Source organism: Urtica dioica, chromosome 6 (assembly GCF_054948205.1).
Source record: "Urtica dioica subsp. dioica isolate 48M chromosome 6, U.dioica_male_clone48M_v1_H2, whole genome shotgun sequence".
NCBI lineage: Eukaryota > Viridiplantae > Streptophyta > Magnoliopsida > Rosales > Urticaceae > Urtica > Urtica dioica.
The window spans coordinates 3,072,751-3,087,767 of NC_142761.1; the positions used below are offsets into that span (position 1 = coordinate 3,072,751).

Consider the following 15,017-nt stretch of genomic DNA (forward strand, 5'->3'; position numbering starts at 1 on the left):
AAAAAAAAAAAAAAAAAAAAACAGAAAGCGAAACTAAAAGCCAAAGCAAAACCCTCACAACTCAAAACACTCATCATCTTACGTACAAGCAATCTCTCTCTCTCTCTCTCTCTCTCTCTCTATAAAAACACCACAGAACTCCATTTCCATCACAACAAACCCCACCAACACACATCTCAAACGAAACTAGGGTTTTCCATACCTAAACACACACACACACATCCCCAAAGAAGAAGAAGAAAAAAAATGAGTAATATTAATACTAATAATAATAATATGTCATCATCCAAAACCACCTCATTCCTATCAACCACGTCACCATCGTCGGTCTCGTCCCGAACCTTCTCCGGCGTCGGAAACCTAATAAAGTTCCTTCCGACCGGCACAGTCTTCCTGTTCAGTTTCCTAAACCCGATCGTCACAGACAACGGTCACTGCGCAAACAGCTTCAACAAAACCCTAGCCGGGATACTAATCTCCCTCTGCGGCCTCTCGTGCGTCTTCGCCTCCTTCACCGACAGCTATGTCTCCGCCGCAGACGGCGGCGCCGTCCACTACGGCGTCGTCACGCCGTCCGGCCTCTGGCCGAGCTCCGGCTCCGGCGAAGATCTCTCGGGGCTCCGACTGAGGCTCGGGGACTTCGTCCACGCGTTCTTCGGGGCCGCGGTGTTCGCTGTTCTCTCGTTGTTGGACTCGAATACGGTGAGGTGTTTCTATCCGGAGTTCGAGTCGGAGCAGAAGATCTTGCTTCAGGTTCTCCCGCCGGTGATCGGGGCCGTCGCCGGCACCGTTTTCATGGTTTTTCCGAACAAGCGGCACGGGATTGGACAGACTCCGAGCGGTGGTGACTCCGTTGATAGTGATAATCACCGTTCGTGAATATCCTACGATAAACGATTGTGTTTTCAATTCATTTGAATGAGTGATTTGTGTGGTGTTGGGTTTCTTTGCTTTTAAAGGAAAAAAAAAACAAAAAAAAAGAATAGGAGGGACAACGTTCTTCTCTTTTTATTTTATTATGCGAAGGATATAAAAAAGAAGTTGTAGTTAAAGAAGAAATAAACTTATATACTTTAATGGTTTATTTTGTTTGTATTGAGATTTAGAGACTATTAATATATACACAATGTTGTGCAATTAACCTAGAGACTTTATTGAGAGAGATGAGTACTTCCTCTAATTAAACGAGTTATAATTTATGATAATTAAGAGCAAAAGTTGTCAATTTATAGGTGGTAACAATGTGCTCTTTGAAGATACGAGGCAACCTAAATCATGCAAAGAAACCAAAAAAAAAAAAAAAAGATATATCAGACAAATAAGATGATTGTATATCATAAAAGTTTGGAATAATAAAGAACTCCATATCCAAAACTTCATAATATGTCGATACGTAGTTGTGTCAAAGCCGACCATTAATTACCAACAATAGTTGCACGTTTTAACCTTGATGTGCATAATTTAGCTCTTCTTGAACGTATATATCTTTATCTCCCCAAGTGGCAACTTGAATTAATGGCATAATATATAATATATTAGCAATTAAGTCGAGATATAATATCTCTTAGTAAAAAATAGTTTTGTTTAAAAGTTAAATATTGATAATGGGTGTGTTTGGCATAGCTTTGCTTTTTAAAAAAGTGATTTTAAAATACCTATACGAAAAAACTGTTGTTTTAAAAAACAGATGAGTGTTTGGTAAACTATTGTAAAATAGCTGTAGCTGTTAACAAAAACTGATTTAGTGTTTGGTAAAATATATATTAATATTTATAAGTGATAATTATTTATAGAAAATGTAATTAATAATAATAATAAGATATATTTTGTTATATAAAAAATATATCAAAGTGGGTGTCTATAGAATGTAAAAAATAAATTATAAATTTTGGTGACGTCAAAAAAATTATTTGATAAAAGCATATAAAGATAATTAGAATTAAAAGTTAGTGTAAGAGAAAAAATAAGTTAAGAGAGAGAAATTACAATCCAAAAACTAAAGCTACGTATAAAAGCTACAAATTGTAGTTTTTGGTTTTTTAGTTAAAATATTCAAAAACACTTTTTAGCTTTTAGAAAAAACAATTTTACCAAACACTTAAATATGATTTAACTTTTAGAAAAAAACTAAAATCAAGCTTAATAAGCTGAACCAAACATAGCCAATATCAATTGTCTATACATACAGTAACGATCTAGTTTATATTAATATAGAATTAGACAATGTAGATAATATTGTGATTCACTAAGTTGCTATATAGAGATAGTTCATATATTGGAATTAGAGACAAGTCAATAAAATAGTTTGACTTGTAAGGAGAATAATTATAATAGAATGATTATGGGATTAAGAGAAAGCTTCCATATCGAATATGTTATAAGTTTTCATATTGAAAAAAGAAGAGCCTCGACAGTTATTAAAACCGAAGAAACTTCTATTTAGGAAGAAAAATCAGCTATTAAAGTCGCGGTTTCAATCTCTCGTGATATATGCTATTGTATGTTTGTAATAATTGGTCGAGAGTTTTTCTTCTTCTTTCATTTATAACAATAGACTTTGCAAAGTCTCGTTTGGGGCAAAGAGCTCGTCGACAAAGGATGGAGATGGCGAGTAGGCTCGGGGAGATGAATCTCCATCTATTACGACAGATGGATTCCTTCGCCCTCGAGCTATAAAGTCCAGTCCCCACAAAGACTCCCTTTGGATTCTAAAGTCAGTGACCTGCTGCTTAGCTCCGGTGCTTGGAATACTCACAAAATCAGAGAGAACTTCCTCCCTTTTGAAGCCGATCTGATAATCGCAATGCCTAGACCTCTTTCTGAGGTACCGGATCAAATTGTGTGGCACCACGGCCCTAAAGGAATGTATACGGTGAAGAACGGATACCATAAAGCGACTCAAAACATTGCCGCACCCTCGAGTTCAAGTTCAAGCGGCAACCGGGACAAGTGGCTCAAGATTTGGAATCTTAAAACCCCACCGAAGATCCGAACCTTCTTGTGGATAGCATGTAAAGACATTATCCCCTCACCACGTGCCCGTGGACCCCCACTGTAATTTTTGCGGAGCAGTGGTGGATACTTCTACTCACGCGCTTATTTTTTGCCCGCTGATCGAGGAGGCGTGGCGAAACTCACCTTTTGAACGTCTCTTGGAAACGCATCACCAACGGGTTTTTCGGGACATTATCTTTGAGCTCGAGGTAAATCTTTCTCACAGTGACTTCGACATTCTAGCAGCGATGGTGTGGGAAATTTGGAACTTTCGGAAGAAGGTGATTCATGAGGCGAGGAACTCGAAGTTTTCTAAAATCTTTGAGAGAGCTGTGACTCTTGTTGAAGACTATAAATTGTTTAGCACCCCTACAGCGCTTCCTGTAACTGCCAATGACAATGAAAAGTGGCAGCCACCCTTCAGGTCACCGTGGAAACTGAATGTGGATGCTGCCTTCAGGACTACTAGCAGGACGACGGGTATCGGAAGCTGTGTCCGAGATCATCGCGGTGCTTTTATGGCATGCTTCAGCAAAGTCTATACACAAACATGTTCAGTCCTTGCGGCGGAACTCACGGCGATATGGGATGGGCTCATTTTTGCAAGTCGTTTTGGTTATGAGCCATGTGAGATTGAATCGGACTCGAAGACGGCGGTGACAATTCTCAACGGCAACAACACTCTAAACCTGGAGGAAGGATTCATTGTGGATGACATTAGGAGACTAAATCCTTGTAGTAATTTTTCTTTTAGTTTTATTAAGAGAAAAGGGAATTATGTAGCTCATGCTCTTGCCACTGTAGGTTTTAACTCTCCTATAACTCAAACTTGGATTGTAGATCCTGATTGTATTCATGCTCATTTAATGGCTGATTCTGCCAATGTTTAATAATACAAGTCTCTTTCTCAAAAAAAAAAAAAAACAATAGACTTTGCAATATTCAATCTCTCTTGTGATATATGCTATTGTATGTTTGTAATAATTGGTCGAGAGTTTTTTTTTTTCTTCTTTCATTTATAACAATAGACTTTGATATATATATATATAGTACGCGTGGGCTAGTGGGCAGTACTACTATGACATGAGAATGCTTACGCAATGTTATCATTCTGCATTTCGTCTATAACAAATTTGTAACCGTATATTTATCTATATTTCAATGGGATTTCTTTTTTCCCTTCTTGGCACCGTGAAATGATAATCCCACGACTTAACACGTAAATCCTATTTTTGTTTTTAGAAAAAAACTAAACTGTTTATCCGGTGTTTGACAAAACTATTTTTACAATAAATTTCAAAAACGATTTTAGATTTTGTAAATGAGATGGAAAAGTTAGGATTCTTAGCTTTTGAAAAAAATGTTTTTAAGTTTGTTATATAAATTACTGTAATATTCTCGTATAAAATATTATTCATATATATATATATATGCATATAAATAAGCATATTAATAATAATTATTTAATTTTTAAGAACACGTCTATTTTAGTCTTTTTACTATAATATATTTATTTTATCAAACGCTAAATCAGTTTTTGTTACCAACAACAACTGTTTTATAAACAATTTACCAATTAAACACCTGTCAGTTTAAAAAAAAAAAACACTAAAAACACTTTTTTTTTTAAACAAATCTATGTCAAACAGGGTCATTATTGCTTAACCTCCCCCTAATTGCTCCACCAGGCTTGTGGATATTGAACGGAAAAAATACAAACACTACTACACGAAATTTAATACAAGTTGTTTGGCTCACATGTTTTTTTTTTTTACAAAGAGCGATATGAATATTTTAAATAAAATATGCAATCAAACTTAGAAACAATCACAATGTACCACTTCATACAAATTAAAATAACTTGTTCATGTGTCTTTACACAAAGCTAATATCTATATATTGTTATAGTAAACAATTTGAAAACTCACAATTTTATTTTAGACTTCACTCGCTGACCGAACGACGTCTGAGTTTAGTCAAATAAGATGCTAACACGCAAGGGCCAGGAATCTAGATTAGGGCGAGCTAATTTGCAACAAAAAATTCAGAGGGGGTTGGTTTGTAAATTTTAAGGGTAAAAAAATGTACAAATAAAATGAAAATGGGCAAAAAATGTAAAAAACTTTTTTTGAGGGGGGGGGGGGGGGGGGGGGGGGGGGCTATAACCCACCCTGGACTATTAATGGCTTCGTGCATGCTAACACGTAATCCAATGTGTCAGCATCATACATTTAACATTGCTTGGCGATCGAGCATCACGGAGAGTTCTCGAGAAAATGGCCAGTCTCACAGAACCTCTCATTTCATCTTCTTATAGCTCTCTTCTTTTAGTTTTTTTTTTCCTTCTCCTTTTCTAAACTATTTTACTTATCCATCGTGAACTAAAAATCGTCCTACCATCACAACCACCATTGTTGTTGTTTGACCATTGCTCAGTAGCTAAGTGACATGAAAACATAATTTGCAAGGTTTAGACGCCGATTCCTAAAGAAGTAATGTTAAAAAGTTGAGACTCGTAAGAAGCAACGTTATAAGTTGTTGTTACTTAATTTGTTGATGTTGCAAAGCGAAAACCATCCTTTTTTATTATTAAAAGCGACGTGAAAAGTAAATTATTTTTGTATGGATTCTACTAAGGGCGCTGTGCCCTTAAACCGTATTTTCAATCGCCAGTCATCTTCCCCAAAGCTTAAGTACCAATAAATTTGAGATTATTAATTTTAACTTTCTAATTTTACTTATATATGAATATATATATATATATATATATATATATATATATATATATATATATATATATTGAAGTGAGATAATTCCACATTGATTGTGTGTGAATGAGCATGTGTTTATATATCGGTTGGATCTCCCCACTTAATACCAATTGGTTTTAAGATGAAATTTAACATGGTATCAGATTTGTTAATCCACGTGATAATTTTCGCATTATCAGCCTCTCAATCATCAACCAAAGTCGCAAAATCAGCGGCCTTCTCATTGGAAGGCTTAGCACGCACACCACATAGATTTCTCACACAAAAAATCCCTCATAACATAACTTCTCTTTTCTATCTGAATCCCTAAAGTTTCATGATATCAGAACCTTGTCTATTCACACAATTTAAATTTGGTCCGACCCACGCAAAACGTGAGGGGAATTGTTACTCGGCCTAGTCACGCTATGCGTGAGAGAAAGTGTTGAAGTGAGATAATCTCACATTGATTGTGTGTGTGAATGTACATGCGTTTATATATTGGTTAGACACTTAGACATCTCCACTTAATAATTGGTTTTAAGATGGAATTTAAATATATATGTTTAAAGACCATATAAATATACAATGTTTTTTTTTCCCTAATAAGCTGCATAACAGAAGGAGAGCTTTAATTTAGGGGTTATTTCAAATAATTTTATTTATTAATTAATTAATTTTTTTTAAATGCATAGAAAATTTTCAAATAAGCTCCTCTCCTCATATTTTTTTTTTTAAATAACCCCCTAATTTCTTCCTCTAGCTCCGTCCATGGATGAGACTATATAATATGTAATGCTATCATTGCTAGCTTCTTCTACCCATCTATTATATAACAAACAAATAGCTTGTACGCATTAGAAATTATTATCAAGCTCATTCCTCTCATTGCTATATGTACGCACATATGTCACCATGTAATGAAATCCCATGACTTCACGACCCTTTCTCTTAATTGGCTAATCAATTATGGAAGTTTAAAACATATATACCGTGTCATCTCTAGTTATCTAACTATATCCCATTATCTATTGCGTTGACTCTAATATCAAACTTGCATTACAAACAAAGCCCGCCCAAAACCCTTAATATCCATTTATCAGTTACTTATCACTAACATAAAAGCAACACCCAAAAACCGACCCACTCTCTCTTCAGCATATAAATATGTACACATATCCTAATTATTTATCACATTTCACTCACTCTCAATTAATTAATATATTTTAATATCAGTCGCCCTAACATGAGTAGTTTTTCCGACAAGACCTTCGCCGGCGTCGGAAACCTAATAAAGCTCCTCCCGACCGGAACGATCTTCCTCTACCAATTCGCCACTCCGATCCTCACCGGGAAAAACTCCGGCGAATGCTCCGCCGCGAACAGAGCCATGGAATCCGCTCTCGTCGCCCTCTGCGGCCTCTCCTGCTTCTTCGCCTCCTTCACCGACAGCTACTTTTCCGGCGACGGAAAGCGGCGATACGGCGTCGTCACCGTGTCCGGACTCTGGACCGGTTCCGGCGCCGCCGCACCGGACTTGTCGGAGTATCGGCTTAGGGTTGGGGACTTCGTTCACGCGTTTTTGGCTCTGGTGGTTTTCATGGCCGTGGCTCTGCTGGATTCGAATACGGTACGGTGTTTTTATCCGGAATTTGAAGTCGATCAGAAGCTTCTGATGCAGGTATTGCCTGCCGTGATCGGAGCTTTTTCCGGCGTCGTTTTCGTGTTGTTTCCTAACGAACGACACGGGATTGGATATCCTTTAACCACCGACGACACTACTACTCGGAATCGCTATCCAACAGGCAAAGTTTAATCAAGAAATAATATATTTTATATATGTATATACATGTGTGTGTGTGTAATGTGTGTATTCGATTTTAAATTGTGTTTCTGTGGCTTATATGTAATTAGGTTAGTTTTTTTTTTTTTTTTTTTTTTTTTTTTTTTTTTTTTTATATATATAGTATTTAGTGACGATGTTTTGTTTAGAGATTAGGAAAGTTAATTCTTTATTCTAGTGATTCTATGGGTAAAATATGACTAGAAATGATATTAATTGCATTTTTTTATAAATAATTTTCTCTCATCATCATATCATAGCCTCGAATATTTATATATCGTTAAATATTGAATTATGTATATCTATATATATTTTTTAGTCAATTGACGTAGCCCTTCTTATGAATTGTAGGAATAATTGGATATATACCACACTCAAAGACAACATAAAATCCGGCAATTAGTGTCCAAAACCCAATATATGACCGGGACAAACGACATATATCTCTTGTTATAATTTAATACGGATAACGGAATGACAAGTATCTTACAACTTTGGAAAAAAAAAATCGGCCGTTTTCATAAGGAATTCTGTCACAACTTAATATTAAATTTTCAAATATTATATGCTTTGATTATTGTTGTGTGTTGTTGTTAGTCTTGAAATTTCAATTGAAATTTCAAAAGTATTGATTTTATTTGAAATTTTTGGATAATACCCGCTTATTGTTTTACGTAAACATAATTGACAACTCTCTAACATGTGGCGGCGACGTCAAGGAATATATGAGACGATCGAGGGAGGGATACAAATCGGAAGGATCAAAGAAAGTATAAGGAATATGATACATTTTGGGCATAGATATAGTGAAAAGATCCAACTCACAATAAAATGAGTAGATGTAAATTTATAAAATATACATTTCTAGTATTAAAACACTTGTATAATGACATTCCTATAATTAAACTTATAAAGTCGGTATCAGAGGTAAAATCTTCATTTTTATTTATTTATTTACTTACTTATATAGTTTATCAACTTTTAAAAACAAGTTTAAAAATCCATTACGTACCGAGAAATTGAATATGAAACGGTAAGGCAAATTGGGAGGCAAGAAAATAGGAGACAAATTAGACCATTTATATGTTAGTTTTTTGTTGATTTGTATAGAATAGAAGTGGTGCTTCAACGAAAATACATATTGTTACAAAGAAATCATTTGAATTTGTCTTTTCTATCGTCACTTTTTGCATCAATGTTCTTTTGTCCGATAAGTAGTTAAAGTTACTGTCTTTTTCTGTTTTTTTAAGAATTATATTTTCTTCTCATCAAGTTTCGTAAGCAACACCATAAAACATGTTCTGTTATTATTTCCATGTTGTAAGCGAATATAAAATGATTATTCTCTCTCTCTCTCTCTCTCTCTCTGTAGCATATATTTTCCTTGACTTTTACATCATTCATCTAGTGTTGTAAAGAAAGTGACATATCATCAATTATTATATTATTACATATATATACAACGATAAACATATATATTGTTTTCATCAATAAATTAACAATTAATAGTACACTCAAACTAATTAACATATACGATCAAGATTCACGGGCTCATTTTCCATACACCTTTGGTCATGGACACAAGCTTCTTTAGGGACTTTTGGTGTCGTTTAATGACACTGCGCTTAGAAATTGGCTTGTTCTCGATTGTGATATCGACCTTGACCAAATGGTGATCAGAAGTGCCTTTCGACGACGCGACGGAATAAGATCCCGGCACGAATTTGTACGGCGACTCCGAAGACGACATAATGTAGTCCACTCTTGTACCATATTTGCACGTTCCTTGCACATCTTATTATACATAAATAATAAAATAAAAAAAGGAATATTTAGTTAGATTAGTAAACATATGTATAGAGAATAGTATTTTTAAAGTATAACATTTTAAAATAGTGATTATTTTAAATCCTTTAAAAAAAAATAGTGTTTTCTCAAACTATTAACCGTTTTGGAATTATTAAATATATATGTAAACATAAAAAACCGGAAAAATGCTTGATAAGAACTTAAAATACACTATTGTGATAAATTTCAGGATCACACAGCCACGTACAATTTCCATATATATATATATATATATATATAGAATTCTCTGGAATATATATGAGAGGGAAAAAAGAGAATTTGTACTTTGGCCTTTGGCAATAATGACGACAGGCTCACATTCTCCTGCGTAATCTTTTGCATCTGTGTACCCTTTTCCCTTCAAAAACTTCATCACTTCCACTTTTGGTGTTGGCTTTCCCATTTTTTCATAATACTGCAAGAATTATTGTTTTTATTATAGCAAAAAGAACAATTTTTTGTAATGTACTTTTTTTTCTCTCTCCCTGAATACACTAAGACATTACATGAATAACAATTAAGATATTTAGTGTTTATTTTTTAAATTTGATGTACAATATACTCGAATTTATTTTACTCCCAATTAACTTTGAAAACAACATGGACTTAAATGTACCCCATTGGTTGATTATGAAATTATCACCTGTCCCTTTAAGATCAGCAATTTGATTTAAAATAATACATCAAGATAATAAATTGGAATTCTGTGATCTACTACCACTATAAGAGACGTTTATGGCCTTTGTTTGTATCATTCAAGAAAATAAATTAAGACGTGACCTTTGTAAGTCAGCCTCCATGGTAAGAAAATAATAATTGAAAATTTCAATACAAGACAAAAAAAAAATACAAAAAAAAAAATTTGTGAGACAGATTGAGGTTCCCATATTTTACCTTGACAATGTCAGCCCATCTATCAGAGGAATAGTCAGATCCAGTGAGGGAATTTAAGCCACCAGCCAAGATATGTGGAGAATTATCATTTGCCTGAGACAAAGCTCCAATTTGCTTCATCCTCCAATTTTCATCTAAATGATCAAGTTGTGTACAATACACATTCACTTCTCCGATGCACGGCACTTCTATAGTCGCCTTTAGAACGTTCCTGCAATACCATATACTTATTAAATTTAAATCGCGATCCGATTTTCCCTTAATTGGCGTAAACGATTTGATCTTTTTATATTGATTCAATTTCATTTGATCATAGGCAAGTACCGAAAAAATAGCCATTTTTTAATTATCGATTACACCGCGAAAATTAACAAAAGTAACAGTGAACCGAATTTTCTTGGTGGTATAAGCTAAGAAACAATATATTTAATTCAATAATAGATAAGTACCTATAAAATCTTAGTTTTTTAACAGATAAGAGGCCTAAACAAATTAGAATTATTTGTATAAATATTCATTGAATAAAAAAAAAATTATTATAAAATAAAAAGCAACTATCCGGGTTTTTGCTAGTTGGCAAAAAAAGATTTGATCTTTATCAGTTATGATATAGTGTGATTGATAAAAACACTAAAACTACCATTTTTTGACAAAGAAAAGTAGAATGTAAAATTTTTTTATTTATCCATTAAAATAATAAATTTAAAAAAAAAAAAAAAAAAAAAAACAGCAATTCGGGTTTTTCTTAGTTTGCGAAAAAGGTTTGATCTTTATAACTTTTGAGCAGTGATGTGTACACTGTAAACACTAACGTTCAATGTAATATGATCATAATAAATAAACAAGTACCTGAAATCATCAGCGTTGGCAATCTTCTGAACCTTCCATCTCTTGATAGGCCATTTGGAGAGAATGGCGTTCCCATACTCAGGAGCCCAACTCTCGGCGAACACATATCTCATCCCCAAAGCATTGGCCAAGTGAGAGAGAGGTTTCATTCCTCTCTCTTCCTCGGCCCTCACGTCTTGGAGAGCCAATATATCGGCCCCGACCTCTCTGAGCACCTCCGACACGCTCCGACCGCTCTTCATCCCCTCGTCGTACCAGTTCCAGCAGTGGGGCCCGATCGGCGATGACATCATCAGAGGAGACCGGATCGCCGTCGAGAAGCTCGATATGGAGCCGCGCTTCTCGGCCTCCATGAGAGAGAGGAGCTTGTTGTTTGCCAGAGAGATCTCGTTCTCCGGGAGATTGATCGAAACTTTCAGGTTCGACCGGCTCAGCGGAGAGTTGGTCAAGGGAGATTTCAGTATGCTCTTCGGCGTCGGCCTCAGTGTGAACTCTTCTTCTTCTTCTTCTTCGTCTTCGTTGGACGGGTATTCGTCGGAGCTCGAGATTGCCGGGGCGAGAGTGAACATGGCCACGTTGAACGTGGCGATTCTGATCGGCTTTAGTTGCTCCGATCGGACGGTTGATACGATCTTTGAGTTGTTTGCGTGTCGTTTTTTCGGGTATGCTTCGGAAGACCATTTTCCGAGCCGTCTGATAACGACTTTGGGCCTCGGCCGGCCCCACAAAAAGCGGCGAATCTTCGAGCACAGAAGCTTAAATTTTCTTCTGAAAAGGCTTAACATGTTTTTTTCTCCTTAATTTTCAAGGGTTTTTAGTTATTGAAATGAGAGCCTTGTTAATGTTATATAGAAGGATTTTTTAGTAGTGGAATGGAAGGAGTCACTGAAAAGGTACTATTAAGGGAGGAAAATTTGCAAGGTAAGAGACAAAAATAGAAGAAGAAAAAACATTGTTCTGAAAATGATGTGATTGGAGAGAGAGAGAGTGAGAGGAAACTGTGATATAGCTATATTACAAAGAAGAATAAGGCTAAATAACTACTCTTTGGAGTGAAGTAGGTATATAGAGTTGAAATTCAGAGCTTCATGTTATTTTTCTATTTTTTTTATTCAAATATATATTTTTTACACACCAAAACTACACCTACTAGTTGAAATTGGGGATAGAAATGCAAGGAAAAAAAAAAAGCTATGTGTGTGTGTCTTAAATAATATCATAACTGTATAGTGGTCTTCTCTAAATGGTAGCTCTAACAGAACAGAGCAGAACCCACTAAACTTTCCATGAAAACTTTGTTGACTTTGATTTTCTTTTTCCGCTTGGTTGGCAAGAACTACGTTGAATATAGTGGCTTTTTATGTGTTCGTGCCACATGCTTTTGGAAAGCGCAAGTCTATTTCAAGATAAAAGAAATGAGATTTAAAAAAATAAAGAAATAAAGAAAAAGGGTATTGAAAGCTGTTTTATTTAAGGAAAGCAAAGACCGGGTTAAAATTGACTTTATGGAGCCATCGTCTTGCCTTGGATTCTTTGTTAAAATTCAGTGCTGCTTTTTTTTTTCTTTTTTTTTTTTCTCTTTGCTTTTGTTTTCTTTGTACTAATTTCTTGTTCCTTTTCATGGGATTTCCACGTTTAATGTAAAAGGGTTAGAGAAAGAGATAAAAACAGACGCTCTTAATCACCAAAAAGAAAAACTTCATTCAAAATCATCCATAACTTCTCTCGTTATCGACTTCATAAAGGCATAATACAAATATTCATTAAATATTCCAGTTTAATCGATTTGGTGTGTAAAACAACGCAATTTGAACTAACCGGGAAATGTTGACTATACATCATCGAACAAGGCATCGAGAAGACTGGACGAAGAAGATCCGTTTTCGTTCCCGTCGAAGAAACCGTTGGAATTACTCTCTTTTCTCAATCTCCGCTCCTCGATGACAACGTCGTCGGTTTCGGTGCAGTAACTTTTCTTCCCTTGTCTCTCGCCCCTCTCGGCCACCACAAACTTGTTCCCTTCTCGGGCTCTCTCGGAAAAACCCGCCCAAACTGAATATATTACCAAATAACCCCCAAAATTAAGAGAAATTGCGAAAACCACACACCGACAAAAAAAAAACACACCATTTCAAATAATACTGAAAGCATTGTTGATCGAGCAGAGTCTACAATGTCGTGTGTACCTCCAAATTGATGAAGAACAATGGACGCGGCAACGGTGACGTTCAGTGAAGCGGTCCCGGATCCATACTGCGGAATGTACACAAAGAAGTCGCAGATCTCGCATTCTTTTGCAGAAAGACCCGTGCCCTGTGAAACCAAAATTGCGTTTGAATTGTTATTTAAATGATGTCTTCATTTTTATACGGAAAAGTTTCAGATTAGCCCCCCGTAAAAAAATATTTCATTTAGCCCCCCAGCCCTCATATTGTTGTCTAGCTCCGTCCCTAGCTTATAGTGAAATTCTCAATCTTGATACTAGTACACACTCAGTTTCCATGTTCTTTTGCCCAAACCAATAGCCTAAAAACAGCAATCTTATCAACTATACAATATGTGAATTATATAATTGATACAGATTAAGACTGAACACTCAAACATTCAGTTTTCCATGTTCTCTGAGCCAAATCAATAACCTATAAAACAGCAATCTTATGCAGTACCAACTCAATTATATGCTATAATCAGTATAGATTATGAGTGTTTTCAATCTTGGAACACTCAAACACTACCCAAGGATTAATTGGTGTAGGTTACGAGTGTTCATAATCTTGAACATTCAAACACTCAGTTTCCATTTTCTATGACCCAAATCAATAGCATAAAACCAGCAATCTTATATACACGCTAATCAAGGCCAAGGATTAATCGAACCTCATTGCCGAGAAGGAAAGCCGTGCTCTTCTTGAACGGGTGGAGATTCACGGCCAGAGCTCCGTCGGCGATCTCGACGCCGCAGATATCGCAGCCTCTCTCTTCCTGAGCAAAAAAAAAAAAAAAAAAAAAACCCTAGCGATTCAGATTCTGAAAAATATATCACAGAGAGAGAGGATCGTTGAAAGTACCTTGAGGAATATACGGGCGTCGGAGAGGGAGTAAAAATGGCGGAAACGGAGGTGAGAGGTGGAGCCGTGGCCGCCGAAGGAGTTGAAGTCGCGGCGGCCGACGAGGATGAGCTCGGAGACGCCGAGAGCGGTGGCGCTCCGGGCTAGGGTTCCGACGTTGTGACGCTTGGCAATGTTGTGGACCACCACGTAGCTTTCCACTTCCCGAGCTTCTTCCGCCATTGTCGAGGTCAAGGTTTTGCTTCTCAGTTCTCAGTTCTCAGTCAAAAATATTCAAGCCTTTTCACTGTCGTTTTTCTGTAGGAAAATGTTTGTTGCTTTTTATCTACGTCGTTCTTGTAAAATGGCATTAATTGCAAAGAAGGATAGACTTCTATACCTTTTTCATATTTCTCTTTTTTATATATCCTAAATTAACTTAAAATTTACATTAAAAATACAAAAAATTATGTAAATACTAAATAGCCAACTAAAACATTTAAATTTACTATATAATAAATGTTTCGTAAATCTTAGGTAAATAGCTATAAAGATGATGCGTCCTAATAAATAGAAATGATTATTTACTTAAGATTTACGTCTATAAATATATGAAAGTGACTATTTATTTAAGATTTACGAAACGTTGACAATTTAGCAATATCAAATTGTAAAGATCAATTATTTATCTAATAGAGTTTTAGAAAATAATATTTTTATACTTTGAGATGCTGTGAAAATGACACTAATTGCTTTCATCTCGTTTTTCTCTTTTTCTCTTATCATTCATCA

At 35.5% G+C, this 15,017-nt stretch overlaps 4 protein-coding genes and 1 pseudogene across 5 annotated transcripts; 3 read left to right on the top strand and 2 right to left on the bottom strand.

Annotated features, from left to right (window-relative positions):
* LOC149392927 (protein DMP2-like) lies at positions 1-1,102 on the top strand. The gene has a single exon (XM_089617512.1). It carries the CDS (start codon positions 247-249, stop codon positions 877-879), a length of 633 nt encoding a protein of 210 aa, XP_089473638.1. The 5' UTR covers positions 1-246; the 3' UTR covers positions 880-1,102.
* Positions 1,103-3,242: 2,140 nt separating this feature from the next.
* On the top strand, positions 3,243-3,884 carry LOC149392928 (uncharacterized). The gene is made up of 2 exons (XM_089617868.1): positions 3,243-3,732; positions 3,835-3,884. The coding sequence occupies exons 1-2, from the start codon at positions 3,243-3,245 to the stop codon at positions 3,882-3,884; spliced, it is 540 nt and encodes a 179-aa protein (XP_089473994.1).
* A 3,106-nt stretch (positions 3,885-6,990) lies between these two features.
* Positions 6,991-7,560, top strand: LOC149392929 (protein DMP2 pseudogene; annotated as a pseudogene).
* A 1,376-nt stretch (positions 7,561-8,936) lies between these two features.
* Positions 8,937-12,732, bottom strand: LOC149392930 (DNAse I-like superfamily protein). Of its 2 annotated transcripts, XM_089616450.1 has the most exons (4): positions 11,179-12,732; positions 10,330-10,540; positions 9,721-9,850; positions 8,937-9,381 (listed from the first exon to the last, which is right to left on the bottom strand). In XM_089616450.1, the coding sequence occupies exons 1-4, from the start codon at positions 11,961-11,963 to the stop codon at positions 9,131-9,133; spliced, it is 1,377 nt and encodes a 458-aa protein (XP_089472576.1). In that variant the 5' UTR covers positions 11,964-12,732; the 3' UTR covers positions 8,937-9,130. The 2 variants fall into 2 exon arrangements, with proteins under 2 accessions (XP_089472576.1, XP_089472577.1); XM_089616451.1 differs by lacking the exon at positions 9,721-9,850.
* A 148-nt stretch (positions 12,733-12,880) lies between these two features.
* Positions 12,881-14,561, bottom strand: LOC149392931 (tRNA/rRNA methyltransferase (SpoU) family protein). Its single transcript, XM_089616452.1, has 4 exons — positions 14,247-14,561; positions 14,056-14,160; positions 13,365-13,491; positions 12,881-13,230 (listed from the first exon to the last, which is right to left on the bottom strand). Exons 1-4 carry the CDS (start codon positions 14,466-14,468, stop codon positions 13,010-13,012), a joined length of 675 nt encoding a protein of 224 aa, XP_089472578.1. The 5' UTR covers positions 14,469-14,561; the 3' UTR covers positions 12,881-13,009.
* Positions 14,562-15,017: the final 456 nt, after the last annotated feature.